Source organism: Hirundo rustica, chromosome 34 (genome assembly GCF_015227805.2).
Source record: "Hirundo rustica isolate bHirRus1 chromosome 34, bHirRus1.pri.v3, whole genome shotgun sequence".
Lineage (NCBI taxonomy): Eukaryota > Metazoa > Chordata > Aves > Passeriformes > Hirundinidae > Hirundo > Hirundo rustica.
In genome coordinates, this window is record NC_053483.1 from 560,135 (window position 1) to 571,797 (window position 11,663).

At 51.7% G+C, this 11,663-nt stretch overlaps 1 protein-coding gene and 1 pseudogene across 1 annotated transcript in view; both read right to left on the minus strand.

Annotated features, from left to right (window-relative positions):
• LOC120764662 (uncharacterized) overlaps nucleotides 1-11,663 on the minus strand; it is a 263,621-nt pseudogene that overhangs the window by 237,737 nt on the left and 14,221 nt on the right.
• LOC120764650 (serine/threonine-protein kinase pim-1-like) overlaps nucleotides 1,810-11,663 on the minus strand; it is a 15,538-nt gene continuing 5,684 nt past the window's right edge. The window contains exons 2-6 of the mRNA XM_040088654.1: nucleotides 3,694-4,229; nucleotides 3,524-3,598; nucleotides 2,953-3,319; nucleotides 2,559-2,735; nucleotides 1,810-1,928 (exon numbers count right to left, since the gene is read on the minus strand). Coding sequence (XP_039944588.1) covers nucleotides 1,810-1,928; nucleotides 2,559-2,735; nucleotides 2,953-3,319; nucleotides 3,524-3,598; nucleotides 3,694-4,229 — 1,274 coding nt within the window. The remainder of the gene's footprint in view (nucleotides 1,929-2,558; nucleotides 2,736-2,952; nucleotides 3,320-3,523; nucleotides 3,599-3,693; nucleotides 4,230-11,663) is intronic.

The following is an 11,663-nucleotide window of genomic DNA, read 5'->3' on the forward strand; positions in this document are numbered from 1 at the left end:
TCCACGTGCTGCTGCTGCTGTGGGGGTCGTTTGTCCAGCCCTGCCCCAGACGGAGGGATCAGATGCAGGCACTGCTGCTGCCCCTCGGGATCAGCCACAATTTGGTTGTTGCTGTCAGGGCCAGCAGAAGCGGTGGCTGGAGCAGCGGGTGCTGACAGTGCCCCAAGCCCTGGGGCCGGAGGGGTCCCTGGGCTGGGGCTGGCAGGGAGCTGCCCCTTGTTCTCCCTCTGCCTCACACAGAGCTGGGCCGGGCACAAGTGGGGCAGCACAGCAAACAGGGAGCCTGCCAGTCTCTTCCAGCCCTGTGTGCTCAGAGTCTGCACCTTGGAGCTTCAGGTGGACAAAGGCAGCTGCTTCTGCTCCCTCTGTGTGTCCCCGTGTTCAGCAGTGCTGCTCCATCAGTCTGTGCACAGCAATGGGGAGAAGCCTCAGCCCTGCAGGGCCAGGAGCTGCCGGGCTCTGCCTGAGCAACTCAGCCAGCAGGAAGGGAGCTGCTCCACACGGGAACCAGCAGCAAAGGACATTCCTTTCTTAGGACATGCTTTCTATTTAAAAAAATAAAGAAGAAGAAATCCACAGAAAAAAAAAAAAAAAAGAGAAATATAAAAGCAACACCCAAATGTGTAGTGAAAAATACTTCATAACTTTGGAAAAAGATAACTGATCTGTTTAAAATGAGATCTCAGTTATTTAGTTTGTAAATGTTCTGATAGCATGGATTCATCCTACTGACCTCAGCAGCCTTTTTAAAAAGATTTTCCATTTGTTTCCAGTATTATTTTAAATTGTGGTTGAAGCAATAGGAAATTGCTTTGTGCCCCGCCAGCTCCAAGCAGGACTGAGAATCTAAACTTTGCCAAACCCCAAATCCTTTAGAAGATGACCTTCCTTCTCAGCCTGTGAATGAGCTGCACATTCCCTTTGAAATTGTCAGGGGTTTCTTAAAGACACAAAGTCCCACTTACAGCTTTTTGCTCTGGTCTGGAGGTGCAGAAGGGCAATTCTTCATCCATCAGCTCCAGACTGCATTGCCCTAGGAACACCGTCCACTCTCCAGGTTTTGCTCACTTGTGGCACTTCTGGAGGAGGAAGAAAGGGCAATTGCACAATTCCAGCCAAAAAGGAATGAAGAGTGGGACAGATGAAACATCCTGTGGAGATCCAGGCATTCAGCTGGGACTGTGGAGTGTTTAGGTTCCTGCCAAGTGGATGTGGATCCCTGACTGCAATCTCTTGGCCAGCAGGAGAGTCTCACTCACCTGCAAAAGCAGAAAGCTCAGGCGCTGTGCTCGGAGCGGGCTCGTCTGATGCAAAGCTGTCAGAGCAGTGTGAGGGCAGAGCGAGCCCAGCCGTGCCCGGGGCTGAGCCCAGCAGAGCCCTGGCAGAGCCCAGAGCAGCCTCAGCATCCGCAGAGCCCGGCTGCAAGGAGAGAAACCAGAAACTGCCCGTCAGCTGAAGGCTCTGTGCCCTTGTCCCAGCCGCCCGCAGTGCCCAGGCCGTGCTGGCCGTGCTCAGAGCTGGGCCCAAACCTGCCCATCCCTGCTGCCTTTGGGGGCAGAGCAGGAGGGCAGGACATGTGCCCAGCCTGCAGCCAGCCATGGCACATCCAGCCCCTCAGCAGCTGCCCAGAGCCAAAAAGCGCTTGGACAGCCGAGTGAAGAATTTGTTACATCTGCCCCAGCAAAGGGGGGAACCTTTGGTGCCCGCCCAGGCCGTGCCATGCCCACATCTGGGAGCATCCCCCTGGCTCTGGACTCACCTGCAAATTGGGCATGGAGCGTGTCTTTGAAGAAGGTGCCAGAATCCAAGTCAATCATCTTCAGCTGCCGGTGGCCAGGTCGAGCAAGAGATTGTCATCCTTGAGGTTGTCCTTGGTGTCTCCAGCAGCAGCCCCACCTGAGAGAGCTTCTCCAGGGGCTCCTCCTTCCCTGGGGGCCACACCAGGCTGTCAGTGTTCTGCCCAGGGCCCCAGCCATCCATGAACCAGGACAAGCAAACCCAGGCTGGATGGTGGCCACCAGTGCTGGCTAGACCAGGTCTCCAGCAGCTAAGCTCCAGCACAGATGATCCTGATGATGATCCCTGCTCAGAGCTACAGGCAGGACAAAACCAGGCTGGTTTTCTTTGCCACTGGTTGCCATGAGATGTGTGGAGCTGTTACCTGCCAGGTTTTTGGATCCAGTTGTGCACATGGACCTCTCCCATCTTCTAGGGCAGATGAACACCCTGCAGCCAAGGATCATGGAAGAGGTCTTCCAAGGACGGCCTGTCCAAGGGTTGCATGGACAAGCACCTCTTAATAACATCTTGGCACCCTGAAGAGAGAAATCAGAACCCACCAGTCAGCTGCAGAAGGATCCCATCTGCTTTGCCCCCCATTGCCGTGCCCAGGCCATGCTGGGTGTGCCCAGAGCTGTGCCTAAACTTCCCGATGGATTCTGTGTTTGGAGGAGAGCAGGACGTGCCACCTCCTCAGCAGCTGCCAGGGCAGGGTGCTCATGAGCCTGCTGCTGTCTCCCAACACAGGTATTCCCCTGTGCCCAGAGATGAGGACCCACCTTGAGAGAGCCATCGTGGGAACAAGATCCGCCCCCAGATGATCTGCTGGCCCCTCCTGAACGGGTGCTTCCCCATCACCAGGTGGTACAGCAGGAGGCCCAGGGACCAGATCGTGGCTGCCTCGCCGTGGTAGCATTGGTGGTGGATCCACTCTGGTGGGCTGTAGGCCAGGGTTCCTATGGAACACAGACGGAGTTCATCAGGGGATGCTGCTGCTCCTAGAGCCTCTCCCCAGCATCCCTGGGCATGTGGGGGCTGGCCCCCTCCCAGTCCCACCCAGAAGCAAATTGGCTCAAGAAATAATCCTGCTCCTAGCAGCGAGAGGGGGAAGTCCCAGTGCTCCAGCCAGGCTGGGCCATGAGATGCCCAGCAGCATCCCCTGTGAGGGCTCACCTGCAAACTGGGTGTAGGCTGTGTCTTGGAGGAAGGCGCCACAGCCAAAGTCGATGAGTTTGAGCTGCCCGGTGGCCAGGTCGAGCAGGATGTTCTCGGGCTTGATGTCGCGGTGCAGGACCCCGCAGCTGGTGCAGTGCCGCACGGCCTCCAGCACCTGGCGGAACAGCCCCCGCGCCTCCTCCTCCGGCAGGAACCTCCGCTCCGCCAGGAAACCCGAGAGGTCCTGGCTCCGCTCTGGACGCTCCAGCACCAACAAGAAGCTGTCGGGGAGCTCAACCCACTCCAGGAGCTGAATGACACCAGCGCATCCAGAGGACACCTTGTGCAGCAGCACGACTTCCAGGGGCGCACGGGCGCCGTCGGGCTGCGGGAGGACCACGATGCCGTCAGTGGGGCCGAGGCCGTGCCAGGGCTCCGGGACCCCTCACCCAGCCCCGGATGCTCTGGGCCCCCCGCTCACCCCACGCCCGCTCTCCCTGCATGGCTCGCGGCGGCTCCCACCCTGCCGGGCCCCGGCTCATCCCGGCCCGGCCCGGCCCGGCTTCTGCCGCTGGCCCCGCTCACTCACCAGCTCGCCCCAGTGCTGGATGCGATCCCGCGGCACGCATTTGATGGCCACCTGCGAGCAAAGGGCAGCAGCGGGCTGAGCTCGCCGCCCGCCCCGCCGCGTCCCGGTCTTCTCCTATTCCTCCTCCTCCTCCTCCTCCTCCTCCGCCCGCCGCCGGCCCCGCCGCTCACCGGGGCGCCGTCCGAGAGCCGCGTCCCCGAGCAGACGCTGCCGAAGCCTCCGCGCCCCAGCAGCGAACCCAGGCGGTAGCGCTCCTGCAGGGCCTCCTGCGCCTTCCCTGCGGGCCACACGCGGCCGTCAGCGCTCGGCCCGGGGCCAGACACGGCCCCCGAGTGCCCCCCGAGCGCCCCGGGCCCCGGCGGCTCGGGGCCGGCGGCCGCGCTGCCGAGCGGCGGAGCTCGGGCCGGGGAAGCCGCAGCGGAGGCGGCGGGAGCGGCCGCGCCGCGTGTGTCCCTCCGCGGGGCCCGGGAGGCGCCGGGGGCCGTGATTCGGGCCGGGCTCGGGGCCGGGGCCGGGCTGGGCACAGGCGCAGCCAAAGGGCGGCGATGCCGCCCCGGCCCCAGGCGCTGATGCCCGGCCAGCAGCGCCGCCGCCAGTACGGCCAGAGCCGGGCGGAGGCGAGGCCGCGGCGGGACGCCCGGGGACGGGGCCGGGGCCGGGGCAGCCCCGCCCGGGGCCGGGGACGGGCCGGGGGCATGGCCCGGCCCTGCGGGGGGAGAGGCAGAGTTCGGGACGGGGACATCGACAAGGCTGGGGAGACCGGGAAAGGGACACCGGGAGAGGCTGCGGGACACCGAGACGGAGTGCGGGAATGCGGGAGAGGGAGAGCAGGAACAGGAGAGAGACCGCGAGGGTCGTAGACTCGCTGCCGCCGCTGCCGCCGCTGCAGCTGAAGCCCTGGGGCCGTTTGTCCGCGTGTCCGTTCCACGCTCGAGCCCCGCGCTCCCCGGGGGCAGCCCCTGAGTCTGTCCGAACACGGGAACTTGGCCGTGCTGAGCCCACAGCCAGAGTCCTGCCGCAGGGGCAGCCCCCAGTGCTCCCATGGCTTTTCAGTCCAGAGCAGGTTTGAACAGTTCCAAGAAAAAGGAAAAAAAAAAAAAAAAAACCAAAACAAACCAGTCCAGGGAACTTCTGTGCCCTAGCTAGCTGAAACTAACTAAAAGGAAAAAGATCTCTGTCCTGCAGTGTCTCCAAGCCTCCGCGGAACACCCCGCCCGGAGAAGAATGTGGAGGAGTCAGGCAGTTTTCTCAAAACAAACTCCGCGCTTCTCCTTGTGTTATAAATAAGTTCTATTCGAATAATCTATGTTTTAGTTACTTAATTGTTAAGTAATTTCATTAAGATTGTTAATGCTAGTTCTGTATAAAGAATTTGCCTTATTCCTGTTTTAATATTGATTTATCACCTTATTTACTTGTTTGTTAATTAAGAATTCACCTTATTACCTGTATCTCTGCTCCCATTCGCTGGATAGTGTCTGAATATGCAAATAAAAAGAACACTGGAATTCTGGGAACAACTCAAGAACAAGAGACTTTAAAAAGCAGAAAACCAAAGTAAAATCCAGGACTGAAGTCGCACTTTAGACTAGTGCAAAAGGTACGGGGGTCCGCCGAAGCAGCTCTATTTAGTCGCCGTGACCTGAGAAGGAGTCCCCCATCGCTGGATGACCCCTGATCAGTGAAGCGAAATGGACTCCCCGGCAAGGGGAAAAAGCCCGTGAGGGGGGGTGGGAGTCCCCAGCTTTGCTGTGAAGCGAAGCTGTGTGTACCTCCTCCTCTGTATTGCCAAGAGAGCAAGCAAGCTCTCCCCCAAGGCCAAGCTTGATAATAAAGCAACATACAAAAAAGAGCAAGTCTCTGACTCTCTCTTTTTTTCCAGAACAATTTTGGGGGCTCGTCCACGGGATCTGGCCACGCCTGAAGAGGGACCGAAGACGGGACGGCCACTCGCTCTTCGGACCTCCGGGACAGCGCCAAGCGGGAGCAGCCTGGGACCGGCAACGAGGAGGAGCGCCGGAGGGTGAGCATTCCGGCGGCGGGTAAAGGAGACGTGCGAGTGGGAGTGTGAGAGAGTCGGGGGCCGGCAGCTCGGACCCCCGGAACTGAGTGTGGACCCCTCGGTACTGCGGTTTCGGACCCCCGCGAGGGGGCCGGCCAGGAAAAGGGGGAAGCGAAAGAAACTAGTGAGTGAGGCGTCTCCTTAGGGGCAGAAAGACCCCCCCCGGGCGTGCAGGGGAAAACAGAGTGTGAGTGGCACGCATTAGGGGCAGGTCCCCCCATAAATGCTAGAGTAGCCTAGGAGGTGTTAGAATCCCTGGAGGGGCGGGAAAACCGTACCAGGGTTGACAGGGTGTCCCCAGACACTGCGGGTGCCGAGAGCTCATGAGAGTCCCTGCTTCCCAGGACTGAGCCAGACGCACCGGAGAGGGTGTGCTGCCGCGGTCTCAGGGAGGAGGCCGTAAACCCATAGCCCGAGGACACCGGGGTGGGGAGTCAGCTTGGAGGCAAGGCGGGCATCCTGCACACACACACTCATCCCTCTTGCCGAGGCTGCTTCGCTGGGGAGAAGTAGTCAAGCCAGTCCTGGTGGAAGGCAAAGGAGTCGGGCCCTGCTCGGGTTGATCCTTGGAAACAAGGAAGGGATACCCCCCCAGGTAACCCGTGCGGAGTCTTGACCTCTTACCTCCGTTTCAAAAAGTGAAGAGGGGAACGGTACTAGTGACAGGGCAGTCTAGTCCGGGGTTCGGACTGAAGGTGTCCGGCCCGGCGGGGGCTAAGGCGTGGGAAGGCCCTGAGGCCCGGAAGGGGATGCCAGTACTAGGGACCCTGTCGTGCGCCGCAAAGCGTGTCCAGAGTCTCAGGGGTGAGGCAAGGCGCGGGGGTACATAGGAGGTGAGGTCATTAGGACTCACCTCAAAGGGGTCAGAGGAGAGTCTGAGCCCCTGGTGTGAGTAAAGTGTGAGTGTCCAAGAAAGTGAAGAAGGTTGGGGAAAGTGAGTAGAAAGAGAGAGTTTGTTCCCTAAATGAAAGCAAAAGTGTAGGAAAGAGTAGAAAAGCATAAAGTTTAAAAGTTTTATGTTGAAGTGTTCAAGAATTAAGTCAGGAGATTTGAAGCAGAGTGAGAAAAGCTGAAGAACTTTTTTTGCTTAAAAACCTGTGTTGCCCGTCAGTTGAGGGCACCTTTGAAATTTTTTCAGTTTAAAAAAAATGGGACAATGTACTAGTAAGAAGAAGAAATCCCAAAAGGAAAATAACAAAGTAAGGAGTATTCCACCTGGTAGTCCCTTAGAACAACTTTTAGCTAAATGGGATTCTTTAGAAGCCATGAAAGGACTAGATCAGGTTAAAATGGTGTTTTATTGCACAGAAGTCTGGCCAAAATTAAAATTACCAGGAGAGTGGCCATGGTTTGGAACACATGATGAGTGGATGTGCTATCAGTTAAATCAGTGCCTAAGAACTCAGGAAGATCCAGACGTAAATCAGTTAGCCTATGCTGCTTGTTGGCAAAAGAGAGCCACGAGTAAAGAGATTATAAAGGTCTGCAAATTAAAAGAAAAGGTGTGAAAGAAAGGAAGAGAAAGAGGAAAGAAAAGAAACCAATCAAAGATGGGACCCTCTAGACCATCTACCCCCTCCAATTTACCCAGAAGTGCCCCAAGTCCCTCAAAATCCTGTCCCAGTTCCCCTACTAACTTCCCCGAGTCAAACTCAAACTCCTTCAGAACCCTCTCTTCCTCTTCCCCCAGTGGTTCCATCATCACCCCTCCTTAACACCTCTCCTCCTCAATCCTTAGTACCTTCTCCCCCTACTCTCCCAACAGCCCCTTTGCCAACTCCTTCCAATAGTCAAAGTTCTTTAGCTCCAGTTATAACCCCTTCAGTTTCCCAAAACACAACCTCTTCCCTAGCCCCCCTTCCTCCCACAGTACCATCCTCTGCTTCTCCTCCTACAGATTTTACTACCTCCCCCTCACCTACAGTAATTCCCCTGCCACCCCCTAATTGGGAGTTAACCAAAACCCCTACAGACTCTCATGAGTCATCCCATTCTCCTGGAAATCCCCAGGCATTCCTAACCCAGACAGTGTTATCAGTTGATAATGTAAGTGAAGGACCCTATTGTAACACCAGGTCAAAAGCCTTAAAGCCAGAAAGACTTTTTCCCCTCAGGGAAGTGCCTATGGGAGGAGTGATTGGAGGAGTGGGATTTGTAAATGCCCCATTAACAGCCTCTGAGGTAAGAGGATTTAAGAAAGAGCTAGGAAATTTAGTTGAAGATCCCATAGGTATTGCCACACAGGTAGACCAATTCCTTGGACCCAATGTTTATACATGGGGAGAGTTAAATTCTATATTAAACATCTTGTTCTCCCCTGAGGAAATACGAATGATCAGAACAGCAAGTATCAGAATCTGGGAAAGGGAAAATAGGTTAGGGCCACCTGGAGATCATAAATTACCGATAGCTGACCCGGGGTGGGACCCAAATCGAGAAGAAGAAAGACAAAATATGAGAGACTATAGGTCCTTGATAGTAAGAGGCATAAGAGAATCTGTCCCCAGAGGGAATAATACTAAATTAGCTTTTGATGGGTCCCAAGAAAAAGATGAGACTCCTGCCACTTGGCTAAATCGATTAAAAAGAAATTTTCAATTTTATTCAAACATAGACCCTGATAGTCCTGAGGGACAAGTAATTCTAAAAGTGCAGTTTGTAACAAAGTCATGGCCAGATATACGGAGAAAATTAGAAAAAATTGAAGATTGGCAGGAGAAAAGTATTAATGAATTATTAAAAGAAGCCTTAAAAGTTTACTTGAGGAGAGAAGAAGAAAAAGCTAGAGCCAAGGCTGGCATTATGGTAGCTGTAGCAAGAGAAAGTACTGGAGTAGCAGAAAACCAGAGAAACTCCTCTTTGAAATCTAGTGAGGGAGGACCAAGACCCTCATTTAAAGGACCAAAGTCACCCATAGTACCACCGTGGGTAAATTTAAAAAGAAGTAACTCAGGAGAGAATAGAACTTGTTATTACTGTGGTGAAATAGGGCATTTAAAAAGGGACTGTAAGAAATTATCCCTTGATGAAGCTATTGCAAGGGAGCAAGATGCCCTGGAGAGGGTGCTGAAAGGGGAGGATTAGGGGTGTCAGAGGCTCTATAAAATAGGGGACCCAATGGAACAACAAGATGAGCCTCTAGTAAACTTTGATGTGGGGCCCCAAAGTGAAGAATATGAATTCTTAGTAGACACAGGAGCTGATAGGTCGAGTTTAAGGAAATTACCAACAGGGGTAACAATCGGGACAAAAACTTGTGAAGTGTTAGGGGCTGAAGGGAGGCCCTTTCAAGCATTAATAATTGAAGGAGTAGAGATAAAGGGAACTCAAAGTATTGTGTAGCTGATTTTCTTTATTTACCACATACAGAAACCAATTTACTAGGCAGAGACTTACAAGTGCAGCTCGGGGTAGGAGTTATCCCAAAAGATGGAAAAATGGTTGTGCATATCATGAAACTGACCCAAGGGGATATACAAGAGATAAATCCAGAAGTGTGGGCTACAGAGGGAAAGTATGGGTGTTTAGATATCCCTCCCATTAAGATAGAAATGCAAAAAGATACCCCTGCCATCAGAGTCAAGCAATACCCAATGTCACCAGAAGGAAAGAAAGGGCTAGCTTCAGTAATTGAGCATCTTTTAAAAGAGAATATCCTAGAACCCTGTATGTCCCCTCATAACACCCCTATATTGGCCATAAAGAAAGATGAGGGAAAGTTTAGATTAGTCCAAGATTTGAGAGAAATAAATAAAAGAACTATTGCTCGACACCCAGTAGTACCTAACCCCTATACCTTGCTGAGTAAAATTCCAAGAGAGCATACCTGGTTCACAGTGATAGACTTAAAGGATGCTTTTGGGCATGTCCCCTAGCAGAAGAGTGTAGGGATTGGTTCGCCTTTGAATGGGAACATCCAGACAGGGGAAGAAAACAACAGCTAAGGTGGACACGGTTACCGCAGGGATATACGGAATCGCCAAATATCTTCGGACAGGCCCTAGAGACATTATTAGAACAGTTTAGTCCCACAGAAGGAGTTCAAATTTTGCAATATGTAGATGATTTATTAATATCAGGGGAGACAGAAAAAGAAGTTAAAAATGTAAGTATTCAACTTCTAAACTTTTTTGGAGAAAAGGGGTTAAAAGTATCTCAAAGTAAACTACAGTTTGTAGAAACTGAAGTCACTTATTTAGGACACATAATTGGAAAGGGGAGTAAAAGGTTAAGCCCTGCAAGAATTTCAGGAATAGTATCTATATCACCTCCAAAAACTAAGAGAGACGTAAGGAAACTTCTAGGCCTGTTCGGATACTGCAAGCACTGGATAGATAAGTACACTCAAGGGGTCAAATTTCTTTATGATAAATTAATAGACCAGGAACCAATGAATTGGACAGAGAGTGACGAGAAGCAGCTACAAGATCTAAAAGAGAAATTATCCTCAGCACCAGTTTTAAGCTTACCAGATCTTAAAAAGGAGTTTGATTTGTTTGTAAACACCGAGGAAGGGATAGCATATGGAGTTTTAACCCAAGAATGGGGAGGATACCGAAAACCTGTGGCATTTCTATCAAAACTGTTAGATCCAGTGGCCAGGGGATGGCCGGCTTGCCTCCAAGCAGTCGCAGCTGCAGCTATTTTGATTGAAGAGGCTCAAAAGTTAACATTACAGGGAAAAAATAAAGATACATACTCCACATGATTTGAAAACAATTTTAAGCCAAAGAGCTCAATAGTGGCTCACAGATTCTAGAATCCTAAAATATGAAATTATACGAATAAATACAGATAACCTAGAACTAACAACATCAAAAAGCTTAAATCCAGCCCAATTTCTCTCTGGCGAGCCCACTGAAGAGATAGAACACCATTGCCTAGAACTCATTGATATGCAGACAAAAGTGAGAGAAGATTTAGAAGACACACCCCTTCCATATGGGAGAGTATTGCTCACAGATGGGTCATCCCGAGTGGTGGAAGGGAAAAGAACATCCGAATACTCTGTGATTGAGGGAGAGAAAATGGAAGTCTTAGAAAAGGGAAAGTTACCAAATAATTGGTCAGCGCAGTGCTGTGAAATATAGGCACTAAAGAGAGGGCTAGACTTACTTCAAGATGACCAAGGGACCATCTACACAGACTCTAGATATGCCTTTGGTATCGTGCACACGTTTGGGAAGATTTGGGAAGGACGGGGATATTTGAATTCAAAAGGGAAAAACTTAATACACACAGAATTAATAAAGACAGTGTTAAAATCTTTACAAAAACCAGTATAAATTGCAGTAGTTCACATAAAAGGGCATCAAAAGGGAGATATGTCCGAGATAAGAGGAAACAAGTTAGCTGATAAAACAGCCAGAGAGGCAGCTTTAGAACCAGGAGAACCAGTAAAAATCCTCAAATTAGAGAAAATACCAAGAAAAGAAGAAGAAGGGATAGGGCAGGTGTTTAGTGAAAAAGAGCAGAAAGCAATAAAGAATTAGGATTACACCAGGGGGAGCATGGAGTGTGGTTAACAGCTGACGGACGGAAATTCTTGAATAAAGCCCTAGCCTGAAAAATACCTACAGAAATACATAAATTAACCCACTGGGGAACCCAGGGGTTATGTGACCATTTCCTAAGGGGAAACCTATGTATTGGAGTACACAAATTAGCAAAAGCAGTTACTCAAGGATGTATAATATGTCAGAAAATAAATCAAGAAGTTATGAGGAAGACTGAGCCTGGAGGGAGGGAGTTAGCCTTAAGGCCCTTCCAGAATGTGCAAATTGATTTTACTGAGATGCCCCCTGTTCAAGGTTACAAACACTTGTTAGTGATCACAGATCACCTTACCCACTGGGTAGAGGCATTCCCTACAAAAAGAGAAACAGCAGAAGTAGTAACAAAAATAATATTAGAAGATATCCTTCCTCGGTATGGGCTGATAAATAATATTGATTCAGATAGAGGGCCACATTTCACAGCACAAATTCTACAGCAGGTAACACAAGCCTTGGGATAAAATGGAGGTTACACACCCCATGGCATCCCCAAAGCTCAGGCAGAGTAGAAAGATGAACAAGA